This window comes from Rissa tridactyla, chromosome 12 (assembly GCF_028500815.1).
Source record: "Rissa tridactyla isolate bRisTri1 chromosome 12, bRisTri1.patW.cur.20221130, whole genome shotgun sequence".
NCBI classification, from domain to species: domain Eukaryota; kingdom Metazoa; phylum Chordata; class Aves; order Charadriiformes; family Laridae; genus Rissa; species Rissa tridactyla.
In genome coordinates, this window is record NC_071477.1 from 1,169,254 (window position 1) to 1,186,025 (window position 16,772).

The following is a 16,772-nucleotide window of genomic DNA, read 5'->3' on the forward strand; positions in this document are numbered from 1 at the left end:
TCTTATATTTTAACTGTAATCCAAAGAAGTTCTATGATGTCATAAATAAGGTAGTGTCTTCCAACACAGAAATACACTGACAGCTGAAATGTAGAATATTATATCCTGCACACGATTTTACATGAAACATTTTGGATGCTTTACAAAATTCACATACTTGAAGTATGTTTTCTACGAAAAGCTTAACAAAAACGTAGTTGTCCAGTATATGGAGAACACAAAAGTGTATGAAGGGAGTTCAGATTCTTAAAGAGATATTTTAAAAAGGCATGAATTCACTGTAGAGTTTATTTATTGCTGCAGTGTAAGTTGCCAGAGGTGCTTCGTATATAGAAGTGTAAAAATGAGAGTTACGAGTCTCATGCAAAAAGGCAAGATTAAAGTCTGGGGTCTGTTAAGGAGGAAAAATTCTATTTTATTTACAACAATGGAAAATCTGAATCTGAAATTAAGCCATTCCAAGCTTTTGGGGAATTTTGCCCATCAGCAAGAGTATAAAACATCAACAGTCATTTGTTAGCTCAGTCCTATATCAAGTTTCGACTTGCTGTGGTCGCTGCAGTCGCCTCAGAAGCCCTCCAGTGTTACCTGTGTGGCCAAGACAGAACTCCTCCACTGGTTACTAACCAGTTCGGTTGGCCTAAAGAGTAATTCATATCATCTTCTAAACCAGAAAACATCCATTATATTTTTCAGCAAAACATTTAAGAAGCTTTTGCCAGATTTTCAAACTTGCGTGCCTAAATTTCAAGGATTTAGAAGCTTAGCAAACATGGTTTTAAAACTCAAAGAAGCACGTTTGTGCATAAGGCATCTCACTGACAGATGAATCCCATTAACCTTGTTAAGACTATGTGCTTAAATTTAAGCACATATTTGGGAACTTTGCTGGGTCAGAGTTTTTAATTTTTCATAGGGATTTTTTAAAATATTTGTTATTTACATTTGAAAATTAGGCCTTTGGTTGCCGTAGCTTTTTCCAGAACTTAGTAAGTAGAAGGGATGCCTTCTGTATGCAGAATGGTGAGATAGTCGTCGTCTTTTTGTTTATAAATCAACTAAGGACTTCAATATATGCAGCGAAGCATGCTTTTAGTTATGAGGATGTTTGTCCTTTTCCTTGTTCAACTTTATCTTACACTTTTCCCGATTTTACCCAGCTGTCCAGTATTCTGATGAGAGCCTTATTTCCCCGCCCAATTGTAGCATTCCTCTGTTCAGGAGTCATTGAGAAAAGGCCGGTCTTGCCAGCAACGAGGTGAAGAGACTTACAAGATGACTCAACATCCTTCTTTCTCTTACGATACAACACAGAAAGATGATTCGACCTTGCAGCACATGCCTGAGATATTATAATAAGAAGAACTTACCAAATAACAATTAGATTAATGGACAGATAACTGACTGATGGGTCAGGATAATGCTCACTAGCAAACTTCTACTAAAACTAAACGAAAAATTGGGATTTTTTTTTCCAACTCGTCATTGTATTTCATTCTCTAAGATATTTAATCTCTTGTGAGATTCCAGATTAATTGCGTAAAAACAATCATGAGACCCAGATTTACCAAAAAGCAAAGTTCCCAAATTTCTGGGCTGGCTCCCCCTCTAGAGAAAATCAGATACTTCTGAAATGCAAAATATTTTCTCAGAAAATGTAAGTACTTAGCTATAACATATATATATATATATATATAAAATATATATATAACAAAACTTTTGACCTAAGTTATGCCACTGACATTAATTAAAAGACTCACAATGACGTTAATAGTCATTGAAACAGTACTTTATTCAGCTTGTTCCGTAAGGTATCCCCCAGGGAATAAGTAACAGGCTGTCCATTGAAGTCCTGTTTATGATGGAAAGTCTATGCCTCTCTTTTACATATGTTCATTGAGTTAAAATAAATCAATCTTATATTATGCATACAGTTAGTGCACTTTTTTCAGAATAAGTATTTTACCTGAGTTGCAATGGATCATTCAGTCACTGACTAAACTATTCTGGAAAATAAATGTGGGTGGTTGTAGAAGATGCATAAGAAGACTCAGTAAGAGATAAAACTATTAATATATATTTCATGGGACAAAAAAAAGACTGTGATTTAGTTTAAATTCACAAGACTTTTGTAAAACATTGTTTAGATTTTCTCCCTGGATTTTGGAAGTTCACTAGCCGTTTTAAGAGCAAGAGGTATGCTCAGTGCTCCAAAGTGGAATTGTTTGCTACAGCACTATTTCAAGAATTACATGACCTAGTACCTACAGAAGCAGACAGTGCTTGGTTTATTTTAGAAGTATGTTCCTTTAGAACTGAAAAACTGTAACTTTGGAGCATGGGTTTAATGCCCAACGTTTCAATCTACTAACAGATGTAAAATAATACTGCTCGATAGTAGGGACAAGATACGTCTGAGCAGTCAGCGAAGAGCTGAAGCAGCTGCAGAATGAGATTTCCACAAAGAACTGTGAATAGTGATTATACGTGAGAGTGTAGAGGAATTCCTGTACCTGTGGTTTTGGCCAGTTCTATCCAGACACCTTGCAAGCAGCGGTCTTCTCAGACAAGAACTGCTTTTCACTTTGATATTTTCTGCATCATCGGCACAGAGTGCTTGAACAGAACAGTCATTGTGGTTTTAAGTCTGCTTTTGCCTTCATGCAAGAAAGCCAGTGTTTTTAAATTTAGATGGTAATAATATGTTCCCAGTGACAAAATAATGTACAAAACCATTCAGAGATATGGCTCGCTTGAAGTTGAGAGCAATGCAGCTGTTCCGTGAGAGCCCTCTCCTGTTTCTTTTAAATCTGGAGCATCTGCCTTTCCAAAACACTTCAATGTTAAGTCTCCCTAATGAAGGCATTTAAGATTGCAGGAAGGAAAGACTGTTTTCCTGCCTTCTGGGAAGTATGGTTAAGACTGGGTGGGGAATAATATGAAATTTAAATATTCTAGAAAAAATAGTAAGGGAAAAGCCCAGACCAGGCTTTCAGTACTGTAATTTAGGCTGGAATCTTTTCAAAGAGTGCTGAAGCAGTTTGCTGACAGTGCTGTAAGACAAAATTGCCTGGGGAGAAAGGAATCACAGGTTTGATGTGGCAGCTGACCGAAAGTTACAGTGGGGTTAGAGGCACTTTAATGACCAAAACTTCTCCAATGTGTTTGTTTCTGGTGTGAAACCAAGTCTAGAGGTCTCCAGCATTTCCAAGGAAAAGTCCATATTGGTTAAACTGTGACTTCCAGCTTCTTCTACAAGAGAGAAAAAGAGAAGCTTTTGCAACAGAGAAGTTGATTTGCAGATTTTCATCTGGTTCTTCATTTAGAAAACTGAGCCCAATTCTGAGCATTACGTGGGTTTTCACAGTTGCATACAGTGTACTATTAATGATCCAGGCGCCTGTCAGTGAAGACATGATTTTCATGGTTAAAATAGGAAACGCATTCGGCTGTTTTACATAATATAAACAGACCTGGATAGAGCTCAAAGGGTCCATCCTTGTATTCCTATGCAACTTGAAAAAAGTGAAGGAGTTTCAAGAGAGAACAGTGACAGAGAAAGGAAATAAGCATTTTCTTCCTCGGATTGAGCTGCTGCGTTCTGTGTGCTCCGAGCAACAGCAGCACTCAGAGGTAAGTAGCAAGGAATAGAAGAAATGAATAGAAAAATGGATAAATACTTACTTCCTGCTACTGATGCCTTATATTGTTAAACTGATCTATCTTATTTACTTGGAGTTTTAACTGACGTGAGTAGACATTATGTACCCTAAAGCTTTGGGCATTTTTAAAATATTTCTGAGGTTCTACATTGAGGGTATGCAGCTACCTCTTAACATTAAGGAATTAGGATATTTTCCTTGTGGTACAACATGTAAGAATGCATTATCTCTGTGATCATCAGGAATATCGAAAAAAAGAATCATTGGGTATCTTTTAGCTGGAAAAATAGTACTGTTCTTTGATACTTTGTGTTGTGAAAATCATACATTCCATAACCATGAATGTAGTCCTCCAAAAGGAGGAATCAGTGACGGTGCTGGCAGATGAATTGCGTAACTGTCTATTACACATGCTTCATTTCAATATCGATATATACACTTTTGCAATAGGAAGAGGGATTTATGTCTACAGTTATGTTGCAGAAAAGCTGGGGGGGGGCAGGGAACAGGGAATTTTTCCCACTGCAGGTGTCCCAATGCTTTTTAGTTCAGACGTGTATTGGATTGCTGGGCTTTTTCCTCCTGATGAGAAATAGAGTTTCCCTAAAAAATCCAACGGTGTAAGAAAGTTTATTTCGATGAAACTAAATCTGGTGAGGTAATCTAACAGCTGTCCAGCACGCTTCTGATTGCATTTTGCTGTACAGTTTGAAGATGCAGAATGGTTTTATGTTACCTAATACTTAAGACATTGATGTATATTCATTTTCAACCTACAATTGAAAAAATCAGTTGAAAAGAAATGTATTATTTTGTAAAATATGAACTTTTCCAATAACGTCTAAAACAACATATTGAAGCATTCAGAAGGACATCTTTTTTATATAAATTTGGATGTGCATTATGATTAAAATAAAGTGCCTGGTGAAATTAAATTCACATACTTTAAAAAAAAAATCACCAATTCCCTTCCTCTCTCACTCTTCCTACACATTATTCATCTGGTATGTGAAGAGCTGTTCTGTGCCTTCCACACAAAACCAAAGCGAAAAGAAAGCCAAAGATGTTTTAGTTAAATAACTATTATTCTTCAGGATCCTTTTAAAGCACAAAACAGAATGTTCTCCAGATACTGAGAAAACATCACATACGTAGTTTCAGATAATTACAAGTTATATACCGGAAAGCCACTATATTAAGAGCACATTATTAAGATTTTAAAGGCAAGCACTACAAACTTAGGAAATGCCAGAATTATGGTTGCCTATGCAACCTTCATTCGGTTCCTTGTGCATACGCATTATGATGCAGCCTTTAAGTGCACAATCACACACATTTTTCTCCAGTAATCTATGAAAGCAGAAGTATTAATATATTCAGAAGCTTTTTTGTAGTGCCTATCAGTCCAGTACCTGCTCCACAAAAGCCCAGAGTAGTGTGGGGCTGGTGTATCCCCGTACATAGTTGAGGAGTGTGCAGAGCATCAGAGTGAGGTTTAAAAATACTAATTTTGACTGCCTCACTTGAGACGGGTATACTAAGATTTCCCAGAACCATTAGATAAGGCAACATTTTATATACTTAGACAGTAATGTCTACTAAATTCTGTGGTGGATTCTTATCTACCTGAAGATTTGCATGTCAACTGTAGTTTCAGGATGAGCACCCTGTTTAAATGACTTATTCCTTTCCCTGACGAAAGGAAAGGCTGGCAGGGGCAGGAGAGAGAACCCAGTTCTCCAAGGCCTTCCCCATCTACCTTGTCCCACAGTTCCCCAAGCCACTCACAGCTTTTGCAGCAAAGCCATCATCCAATTTCTCAGTGAATGGCTTGAGAATATTGCATTAAGGTTATGTAGCCAACAGCATGCATGTGTGAGTTCTAGTAAAGACTTCAGAATATACATTAAAACAGCCCCAGACCTTCTGCCACACAGATTAACTCTTTCATCAGCAGTATTTCAGCCAGTAGCTCTACTGCAGAGAATAAAAGGGTAACGGAAATGAACCAGCAGATAGGAATGAAGACGAAACCTTTACAGGCACCTGTCAGGTATTTTCCAATAGAGAAACAGCCGTCTGAAATCTTGGATTCCATTTGAGGCTCTGAATGACAGTGTGCTTTGAGTTTAACATTTTTCTTTCCCCGTAAATCCCTCCAGCTGAGCTTTGTCTCTATTGAAATTTTGACTCCAGATCTTTCTGTCATATTTCTAGTCCTATGTTTCACCATTCCCAGGCACAATTTTTTTTCTCTTAAATCTAAGCCTGGGACAGAGTTTTAGGTCATGTGCTTTGAAGGCAAAGCCAATTAAGAAGTTGTTCTGCCTTTAGCTATTTGTTTCCATTCCCAAATGTAGTTCATCGTCCGCCACTCAGCTGCTTGTCCTTCATTTTTGCCCACTGAACAGTTCCTGAGGCAATGTTGTGAAGTGTAGCACTGAAACAACCCAGGTTAACAGCATCCTTTAAAAAAGAAGTTGTACACATTAAAGGGTTAAGGAGACTTTCAGTGGCTCTTGGGGGTAACATCTTTTATAAGTAAACCTAGGTAAAAATATTTTAACTTCCCTTTAAATTAACAATGTGGTTTTTGCTGTTGGATTTGTAGTGTTAGTCAACAGATTGAATCTATAACATGTGATCCTAGTAGCACCAATCCTCGTACCTGTAATAAAATATATATGTAATAATCTATAGTGGGTATATTGTAAGCCTTAGATGTTATACACAAGAGCATTCCATGAATGCTATATTAGTATTGATATTACAAGTTGATAAAATATATTTGATTAATTTAGGGATCTCAAATATGTAGAAATATTTTGTCCATCACCAACCCCTTGTTTCTGATGGAAATCCAGCGCTATTTTGCAATTATAAAGCAACCCTAAGTTAACAGAATATGATTTCTGTAGTTTCAGGAGGGTTGAAAAGGAGTTACTTGTAGCAGACCTCATATGGCTGGCATCGTAGTATTTACTTCAGCATGGTCTTGTCACAGTGGCAGCTGCCCAATACAACTTCAGACCTGTGTGACTGGAACACTTTTCCTCACTCTCCTTCTGCTGTTAGAGGTGAACAAACCTCAACTGAGAGTGGGTAAAAGGTTTCCAATTTTGCGTTAGTATTTTCCTGTTCTGCGGTTTTGACCTAAACGCTTAACGGGCTCTTGTGGTAAAGAGAGAGAGTGGAGTACAAAGCTGTTCAGAGGAAGGCATCTACCAACATGGGGAAATAGAAAGGTTTTTCTTAATGAACGGACATCACCTGAAATCCGATTAAGCACATAAGGTATGAAAATCCCAAAGGCCCACGTGGTGAACTGAATCAGATTGCTGTTTGATTTGTAGCAGTCACTTTACCTTATTATTGCAGTTTGCTTTTTCTATTTCTAATCTCGGAAGGTGGGGTCTATGAGAGGTAACTTTGCAATGGTATGATATTTTCCATCCTTTTTTGCACTTCAGAATAAAGACTCACTTTTCACTAAAGCAGCTGCTAAGGAACGTAATAGCGAAATTGCTTTAACTGAATTAAATGAATGACTGATCTGATTTGGACAACAGTTCCTACTGCGACCTGGGAAAATTTTCTCAGTTTCCAAGAATTTTTTAAAAAAGGTTCTATTTTAACATAAAAATTTTGAAAATTATGTAACTTTTCATGGCACAAGTAATCCTGTAACTATCTATTTCTAATGTTTATGAAAGCACTTTCATTTGATGTATATTTTTTTTACTTACTTAATCTGCCCTTGAAAAATTATTTTCGAAAGTGCTTAGTTCTCTGTGGTAGGAAAAAGTTTTGTGGTTAGAATACTGGACTAAGGAAAGGATCTGTTCTATATCCAGTTCTTCAAAACTTTGGAAAAGTCATTAAAATCCGTGCCTCAGTCTATCCTGTAAAGTTTGACTAACCCTTGTTTTTGAATACTTAAATTACAATCTCTTCAGAAAGACACTCTTGTTTATCAATTATTTTCTTGGTTGTTCTTACAGCTTCTGTATTGGAGTTGTTATATGGCTCAAAAAAAACCCAAAACAAACCTACCCTGCGAGTTTTACAACAATACTTTTTGAATTCTAAGAGGCAAGTTGCAAAAAAACCCCCCTCCTGCCTTGGCATGATTGTAGAGCCCATCACTGCGCAGCAGCCCGAGCCGTAGACAAATAGGGGCTGGTTTGCTGCGAGCAGCGATCACACAATAATCCTGTTATGACAGAGATCTAAAAGAAGAATGAAGATGTCAGAGGGTACCTAGCAGCAAATGTAAACTTAATCTTAAGATAAAAGCATATCAAATACACCCAAGTGGCTTATTGCCAGAGATGCTAATTAGAAAAAACTGTATTATGCACACAGCCGTTTGTTCCAAATGGCTCCTCAGGGAGCAGGCTAAGGAGGCGTTTCTCCTGTGTGCCTTGTTCTTGTTTACAGAGGTTGTTAATATTTGCATAACCATCTCAGTGAAAAAATATGTCCAGTGAATGAAATAGACTTAAATGTGACTTTCCAAATTTCAGTTTTCAATGAAAAAATACTCACAAGATTTCAGGAGCTGAAATTTTACGGAAAAGCTGTAAATTACAGACAAGTATCAACAGCAGAAGATTTCAACTCCCCTCATATAGCCTGGATCACTGCCTCTTCAGGAGAAGCCATAGGGATAAATAATTCTGGACACAGTAAATGACTGCGTCATCAAACAGCTAATCTTAGAACCCACAAGGAAAGATCTCATTCTGAATTTCATCTGGAGTGGTGCTCAGGACTCAGGTCAAAAGGGTTTAAGTGGGTAACAGCCAAAATCCAATTGTGGGGGGAATAGGAGGCCCAGTGCATCCAGCATACAGGTACTTCATTTCTAGAAAAGGGACTACATAAAAATGAGGTGATTAGGTAAAAAAGGAAACCCTAAAATAGACAGTCCAAAAAGCAAGATGCCTCGAAGTGCCTTTAAGTGGATAAAAACATACTATGTTTGAAGCCCAGGTGAAATATATGCCCATAACTCAGGATAACGTGCCCAAAAATACCACGAATGGCAATGGGGAAGTTGAGGAGATACTTCGATACTGTAGGGAAAAGGCTGGCACTCAAAAATTAAAGTTTGCCCAAATGAGGAGAACAGACTCACCTTAGAAACTGCATCTTTCTCATTTCCCCCTCACTAGCACTGCACAACTCTAAAGCCATCAGATTTCTCCTTGCCTAAGATGGCGCCTGTCTCCTGGCCCAAGAATGCCTGTCGCAGGGAGGGCACGCTCCTGCCACAGCAACTGCCAGGAACGTCCTCTCTGTTAAACAGATGTCAATCCATTATCTTAGGACTCCAACAGGCATTGCAAATGATAGTCATACCTTTCACGGTAAATTGAATTACTTGTATCCCTGTATTCACAAGCACACTGCTTGTGAAGGCTTCACCGCAGCCGTTCCCCTCCCTGACAGCTATTTCCCCACCGGTCACTGCTCTGCCCCGCAGGTCAGGGAGCTGTGCTGCTGGCATCTCCTAGGATTAGAAGTCGCTGAAAAGTCAGGGGCAGTTTTACCATGTCCTTTCTGCCTCTTCTGCAGCGCAAAACCACTAAGGTCTGAGAAAGGGAATCCATGTACCTGGTGCCACAGCAGCTCCTGGAAGCACCTCTTTGCTTTTGCCCTGGGCTCTCACTTGCCTCCTCCTGCTCAGCGTCACTCAGCTCCGAATGGGGCCAGAGCAGAGGGATTCTTGCTGGCCATGTAGGTGCACGTGATGCTTTATTATACCTCTCAAGGCTGTCTGTAATAGACTTGCTCGTACGTATCCAGCTCCAGGTTTACAGAGAAGCTGTGCAAGCAGATGCCTCCATCCGCTTCCTATATACAGCTGTGAGCCTACCCCATGGACACAGTTAGGACAATAATGCGTGCAAGCTGGACAATGGAAAATCAAAAGTATCTGATTAAACATGAATTTGCTATTACGCAGCAAGTAGAACTGTATAAGTTTATAAATAGTGTACATAGATTTCCCTTGCTGGATGACATGGGATTACTGGGAAATTTTTGCAGTCCTTGGAAATCCCTGTGAGTGAGGCATCAGCAGGCGAGTATGGAAAGAGATGACAGAGGGAGGAGGAGCCTGAGCAGAGACACTTGTGACAGAAATACAAGACTGGCCTTATTAACAGAAAGCTGAATTTTAACCTTCAAATACAGAAGAATTGCAAAGGTGATCATCCATTATTTAAGTACTTTGTATCACAATCCCTCCTCCAGGCACACTACCTTCAAAGCTGTTTCAGTTTTAATAGATTATCTGACATTTTAAAATACAAGTGTGGAGGGAGTTGCTAACGTATTTAGACTGGGGAGCTTCATTTTGGTCATCTCTGCCTCTAGCTTCCTCTTAAAACATTTAATGGCAGCTTCATTCCTCTTGGCTTCTATGAAGTGGGGATTTTAATTTATTTATGCTGATGAGGAACTTTTCAATATCCTCTTCCCCTCTTGTCGCCATTACAGAGAATAGGGCAATGATTTTTAAAGGAAACTGTTTTTTATCTAGAACATGCAAAATTAAAAAGATACTGGAAAACGCAGCATAATTCAGGCTCACAGGCCTCTAGAGACCTAGTTAAAGAATACCTGTTAATGGAATTAATTTTTCATGCTCCACATACGCAGAGGAGTGTATTTCAGGGAATATATAGGCCTATGATATAAAATCAGAGTCGATTTCAAAAGTAATGTAATGAAATGGTAGAAACGTGACCTGATGAAAGTACCGATTTGTTTAAATATCCCATGACTTGTTGCCTGTACAACAAATGCTCAGCTTCACCCGCTGCGCCATGGTGGCAGAGGAAAAACGCCACACGTGACTAATCTGAGAGCTATTTGTAATACTTAATGCAGCCAGCCCCCTCTCAGCCTTCTGCTTCTGGTTAATCTATTTATTTATAACTTTGCTGCGAAGCAATAGTTTAAAACTTAACCAAAGGACAGGATTCAAATAGGAAGCACGGGTCACTGCCATCCCATCTTCCCTTCAGGCTGCTTGTGCCAGCTTTCTCCAGATTCTGCGCACCACAGTCCCTCAGATTTACTTCCCCAGTCCTTCCCTTGGCTTTAATTCTTTCTACAGAAAGATCACCTCCCTCCCCAAGAAAAGCTTGAAACTTTCTTAGAAGCCACGTAACTTAAATTAAACCATGGGTTATTGAGCCTTCATGACTCACTTTACCAAGCTCTTCTGAATAACCATGTGGGCCAGAAAATTAATTAATTTCTATTGTCTATTTGCAAAACTTATTAATGTTCTTCAAGAAGAAATGAGCTCTGTCACTCACAGAAAACTCAACTATCAGACCCTAATGTTATTTTTGCAGCACTGTACACTGTATTTTTCTCTAAAAGTAGATCTCAGTCTATTGCAGATTATCCAGGCACAATCACCCAGCACCATGCTACCGAGGCAGCGCTTTGCAAGATGAACAAACTTCCAACTGAAGGAAATGTTCAGCATTTCATACTTTGATAAATTGAAGGAAGTTGAAACAAATAGTTCCATGACAAAAATATTAATCCTAGTTTTTTGGTGGGGAGGGTAAGGTTACTCTTCAACTCAAAGATATCACTGAGAAATTTTATTTTTCAATAAAAGCTCTAGCTTTTGCGGTCTCCAAGGAACTGATGGCATAGGTAAAAAGCCTTTGGATCTGCAGAACTGTCAGCTAGTGTAATTTTATAGTGAGATCACATTGGGAATTTGGGATTATAAAATTCTGGAATCAGGAAGTTACAAAGAATCTTCAGTTTTCATGTAAAAAGCTGAACATTTTTTAAATCTTCCTGGCTGCAGACAAGAAATAAGCAGGCAGCCATTACGCTAGAGAGTCCTTGAGGAGAAAATAAAAGCCAAAGTCAATCCATCGGTCAAGCAATCCTGTGATTCTGGATCTCTGACTCATGATTTTAAATAGTTTGAGGCAAAGAAACTGGGTTTGACCTTCGTTGGTACAGATGTTTACTGTGGATATGCACTTCCATGATTATTTGGAAATTTATAGAATCACAGAATGGTTTGGGTGGGAAGGGACCTTAAAGCCCACCCAGTGGCACCCCCTGCCCTGGGCAGGGACACCTCCCACCAGCCCAGGCTGCTCCAAGCCCTGTCCAACCTGGCCTTGAACCCCTCCAGGGATGGGGCAGCCACAGCTTCTCTGGGCAACCTGGGCCGGGGGCTCACCCCCCTCGCAGTTATGCCATATCATTTTCCTCCAAGTGTGCAACAGCACGGCAACTTCGCAAATGCCATCATGAATGCTTTGCACCTGTGTCGACGCAAACATACATCTGTCATTCCATAACTACTAAAACACAGTTTGATACTTTTCCCACTGGGCTACTTTTTTTCGGAGCAGTTCATTATTCAGTATTGAGAATTCGTAATAGAAGGCAACACATCCCTGAATAATATTTTAGGGCCCATCTATAAATGAGGGGCTAATACATAAATCACCCACCGTGCAACTGTGTTCTGGACTGCATAGCTCTCACTTGTCTCTCAGCTGGGAATGGAGCTGGATCCATAAGCAAACCAAGAAACAAACCTTCCCCCTGCTCCCTCTGAACAACAGAGCCCTCTTTGAGCCGGGAGAAAATCCCAGGAAATGTGCGTTGCTTATCAGTACACAAATGAACATTGCTGAAGCTTCAAAATAGCGTTTGGAAGATGTTTGTGAAGTTCTTTGAATGAAATATTAAACAGGGGTCTAAAGATGAACTCTGGTTATTCAAAGTAAACAGTGTAGAAAGAAAACTAGTATTATTGTAGAGGAGAAAGGAACTGTTTACTTTTTATGTTTCTGCTCGTTAAAAAGTGTGATGAAATTGAAGGCGGCGAACTGAGATAGACCATGTGTCATTTATTTCCACTGAAGACAGCCAGGCAGCATCATATTTGACTTCAAAATAAATTCCCCGGTAGCTGTGCATCCTAGCAGGGCTTGATTTTATTAAATGTCATGCTAGAAACTATTACTTTGCGGTGTTTGTATGAAGTCACTACTGGTGCCATCCCATCTGTGCCTCAACCCTCATTAGCCTCTGCTCTCATTTTCTACAAAGATTAATCTATTTTGAGAAAAATCATGGCAAGAAATTATGCTTGTATAGCAAGGTCTCATTCTGCAAATTGTGAGAACTGTGAAGTTGTCCTTCTGTTTGCACTGAATCTAAGGCCACAATGTCAAAGAGAGATGATTAAATGAGTCTGCAAAAAGGCATATTATTGGCAATCCTTGGTTTTGCTTGTGTAACTGCGTGGTTACATGTACGTAGTCAGAACTGGCCAAGAATACAGCCATTACATGATTCATACCTACAGCTGTGGCAACTATATACCGAATTGGGTCTAAATACGCACACACTTCACGTACAGCTGCACACCACAATCATTGAAGATATTTTTCTGTGACCGTCAGTGCAGACATTCTACACACCATTCACGTCTGTTTAAAAAAAACCAAGGTACATTATGTGTTTGTGCACGTTCAGCTCCCTCCAGCCAGCTTGTGAATTCTTTCATGTCCATGGCAAGGTAAGAGAGATCATGCCACCGGGCGGCTCCGGGGAGCTTCCTCGGCCTGTGGCTGCAGTCAGACTTTGCTGGGCTGTAGGACTTTGCTCAAGAAGCTAAAAGGCAGAGCGCAGGACCAATACTGAGAGGTGAAGGTGCTCTTCCCAGCACTGGTTCAGCCCGAGCCAGGTCACGCTACACCTTGTGTTTTAGCTTTCCTCCTTTGTAATGCGCTTGGGTATATACTTACGAAAAAGTATTATGTAGGATTCAGCTGTTATATTAAGATAACAATTGGAAAACATGATACTAAGCTATTTCATGTGGGTTTTTTATCATTTTTAATGACCATAGAGAACCCAGGTTAGTCTGTAGAACAAGATGCCAAGGCCCGCTTTACTGAAGAGTCTGTATGTCTCAAGTGGCTTCGCAGTTGCCACAGTAAGATTTATTTGCCGAGTGACGTAGTGCGTCGTGGAGGAAGAGAGTTGTTTTCCTTCTTAAATGGTCAAAACATAAGTTAAACCTGCCTTTAGGCAGGCTCAGTGTACCCTGCAGCCACCCTGGAACATTTTCAACAAATCAGAAAAGTTTGCAATTCGAACAGGAACATTTAAGGTTTTTTTCAGCTGGCTTTGCTTGTTTTGGCTTGGGACATGCTTAACTGTCAGAGCTTTTCACTTTTAATGTTGACTAAATACAAGCCCTTCTCCCCCTTCTGCCAACTTCAGGGGGGAAAAAAAAGAAAAAAAAAAAAAGAGGAAATACAAAAATCAGAGGAAAGAAATCAAGGAAAAAAAATACCAGGATAGGTGAAGAAAGCTAAAGAACCTTTGACTGGGAACTGCAGTTCACTGTTCACAGGCCTTTCACTGTGCATTTCAGCACTCAAGCATTATAAATATGAACATTCAAGACAGCACTGTAATAGATGCCAAAATTTAACTTCTGACTTGTTTTATTTGAAAGTCATCATACACACTACTAGGATGAATTCGGCGCATCACTGGGAGGGGGTTAGAAGCAGCAGGGCTGAGCTAGTCGGCCTTTGGGCTCTGCTGGGGCACACCTGCTGGGTGGCCCACCTGCCTTGACAAGATCCCTGATGCTGACTGTGCCACCCTAAAACCAAGCTCCCAGACCCTCTCTCACTCTGCCCTACATGAGAAGTAGCTATTTTATAATCAAATCCATATTACCAGTAGACTGCTTGATTTTTTAAAAGATTTTATGTAATATAATGTGTAATATTGCATGCCTATAGACTGTATAGATACACTGTGCAGATACAGACACACTACAGAATATCTACCAAACTTGGGGAGGGTGGAGCATGTGTGTGTTTATAGTGCATAAGCAAAAAGCCCAAGGCCAAACCCAAGGAAAAGCAAACACGAAGAAAGGGGTGATGTGTTTTGCTCTGCAAACGGAGCTGTTGCGCATCGCCCTGCTGGATGCAGCTGTGCAGCACAGGCTCGTGCCCTGCGAAAACACTCTCCTTGCTGCTCCTGTAGCGGGGCGCTGCTGTTGAAAGTTGAAGTCGCTGAGCAGAAGTGGCCTGTACAGAGGCTAGAGCCACCATGGGATGTCTCATTTTGCTTCTTGCCACCCAGATCTCTGTGCTGGGGAGGCAGGCAGAGATATTCCATTAGTTTGACATCACTTTCTGGCACCCACAGGCCCTGCCGTCGTATGAGAGGCTGATGTTAACACCAGATCTGTGCACGATTGTTTTTAACAGCAGCACAGGTTTCATCCAGATCAGGGATGGGCAAATGATCATACTTCTGTCAAATCAGCCAGAGCCGTGATAGAGAATTTATGCCAGCGCTGTGCTTTTATGCCAGATTGATGCCAACTGTGGGAAGACAGACAATGCTTGATACAGCATAAAAGTGCAAGTGACGCAGACAAACGATACCTGATTCCGCAAAAAACTTGCAGGTTGGCTGATCAGCATTTTTTGGAACACATTTGAGATGGCAGAATGAATTTCTACTGGATCTGCACTTTGTATCATTGGGACCACGGTAGTTTTGATACCCTAAAACTGGATTTAGTGGATACCAGCCCAAGACTTTTTAAACCAAGGCCTACTTGTTTGTGTCTGTATCTTCTAAGGGTGTATCCACCTTGCAGAAGAAAAGTTGAGTTAGGGAATCTGAGCTGCTCTATCGAATTCAATGCCATGCATAGATCTGGGAAATATATAACTCCTGCCATCTTGCCCCCTGCTAACTGCCAGTGCTCCTTAGCTCTCCCTTTGGGAGCTCCCAGCCCCACAAACGCCGCAGTGGTGTTTAAGCACCCTGCCTTGTTTGGGTTACTCAGACATCCCTAGCACAATGCTTCACTGTACTTTTTACAAGTATCTCTTGTTTCCATTTCCTTACTAAACAAAAGAAAACAAAATCATAAGATGTGTTTTATTTTCAGCTTTAGGCATTCTGTTCTGGTTTTGGTGGTTTTATTGTGAATCACATGTTCCGGGTAACATACCCATGTGTTTTTGCAAATACGATCTCCGAGTGATCCCACTAGGAATGCAGAAGCCATGTAACTCGTAACTCCGGAGTACGTTGCTAGAAGGGCGCCTGGGCCGTGTGGTCAGCACGGGAACAAAATCACTGTGCACTGGCACGTGTCAAAGAAGTAAAGCCTAGCGGATCAGGTGCCTGGAAGCAGGGTATGAGCTATTCAGTATAAAATGTCCTCTTTAAACTCCTGGGGAGGTATTCTGTTTGCTGATTTATTGCAACAGGAATTCTTAGTCCTGTGCCCACACAAAATGTCATCCCAGCAAGTATCAGTTTCATACCTCTGCAGGCGGACGGCAGGGACTGAGTGGCCCCTGCTCTGCTGAGCCCGGCCAGCGCGGGCAGCAGCCCGGGGAGGTGATGCTGCTGCATTCGCTCTGCCGCCCTCCGGCCAGGAAGGAAAATCTCTGATTTTCAGTGCTGTCAATCCGGTAACCTCAAATTCGCTACCTTCAGCACTAAGGGACAAGCTGGGGGGGCTTCTAGCAAGTGTGCGGCCACTGCATGCAACTGTACGGAGAAAGGGTGTGCTGTTGATCATTCTGCCTTATTTCCAAATAAATGCATTTATTTTAGAGCTGCTATCTGAACTCATCACCCAAAGCTATACTGATAGCCAGATGTCAGAATCATAAATTTTGTTCTTTCAAGCTTTTCCCCAGTAGCCTTAAATAGAAGAATATATTTTCCACAGAGAAAGACTCTTCTATTAATAGCATTAGATCATTTCAGCACTTGAAAGGAAGAAATTAGTTGAGTTTTTAATGGGTGGTTTTTTTAATACTTTTTAAAATATTGTAAGTTTTTTTACTGTGCAGGCAAGAGCATCCGCCTTCAGAGTTTTAATTACTGGAGAAAAAAAAAATCTCTCTCTGAGTTCAAAAACCAAAAATAGTGAATGAGACTCTGTGAAATGGCTTAAAATAAACATCTTCAAACAATCTGGTCCTATGTGTCAGTTCTTTCTCATGCTTTGATAATCTCATCTCAGTTGTTGAAACAGACTTA

General features: G+C 40.3%; 1 protein-coding gene across 1 annotated transcript in view; it reads left to right on the top strand.

Annotated features, from left to right (window-relative positions):
* PHACTR3 (phosphatase and actin regulator 3) overlaps positions 1-16,772 on the top strand; it is a 110,291-nt gene that overhangs the window by 28,424 nt on the left and 65,095 nt on the right. Inside the window, exon 2 of the mRNA XM_054218412.1 lies at positions 13,582-13,590. Within this exon, the coding sequence (XP_054074387.1) occupies positions 13,582-13,590 (9 nt within the window). The remainder of the gene's footprint in view (positions 1-13,581; positions 13,591-16,772) is intronic.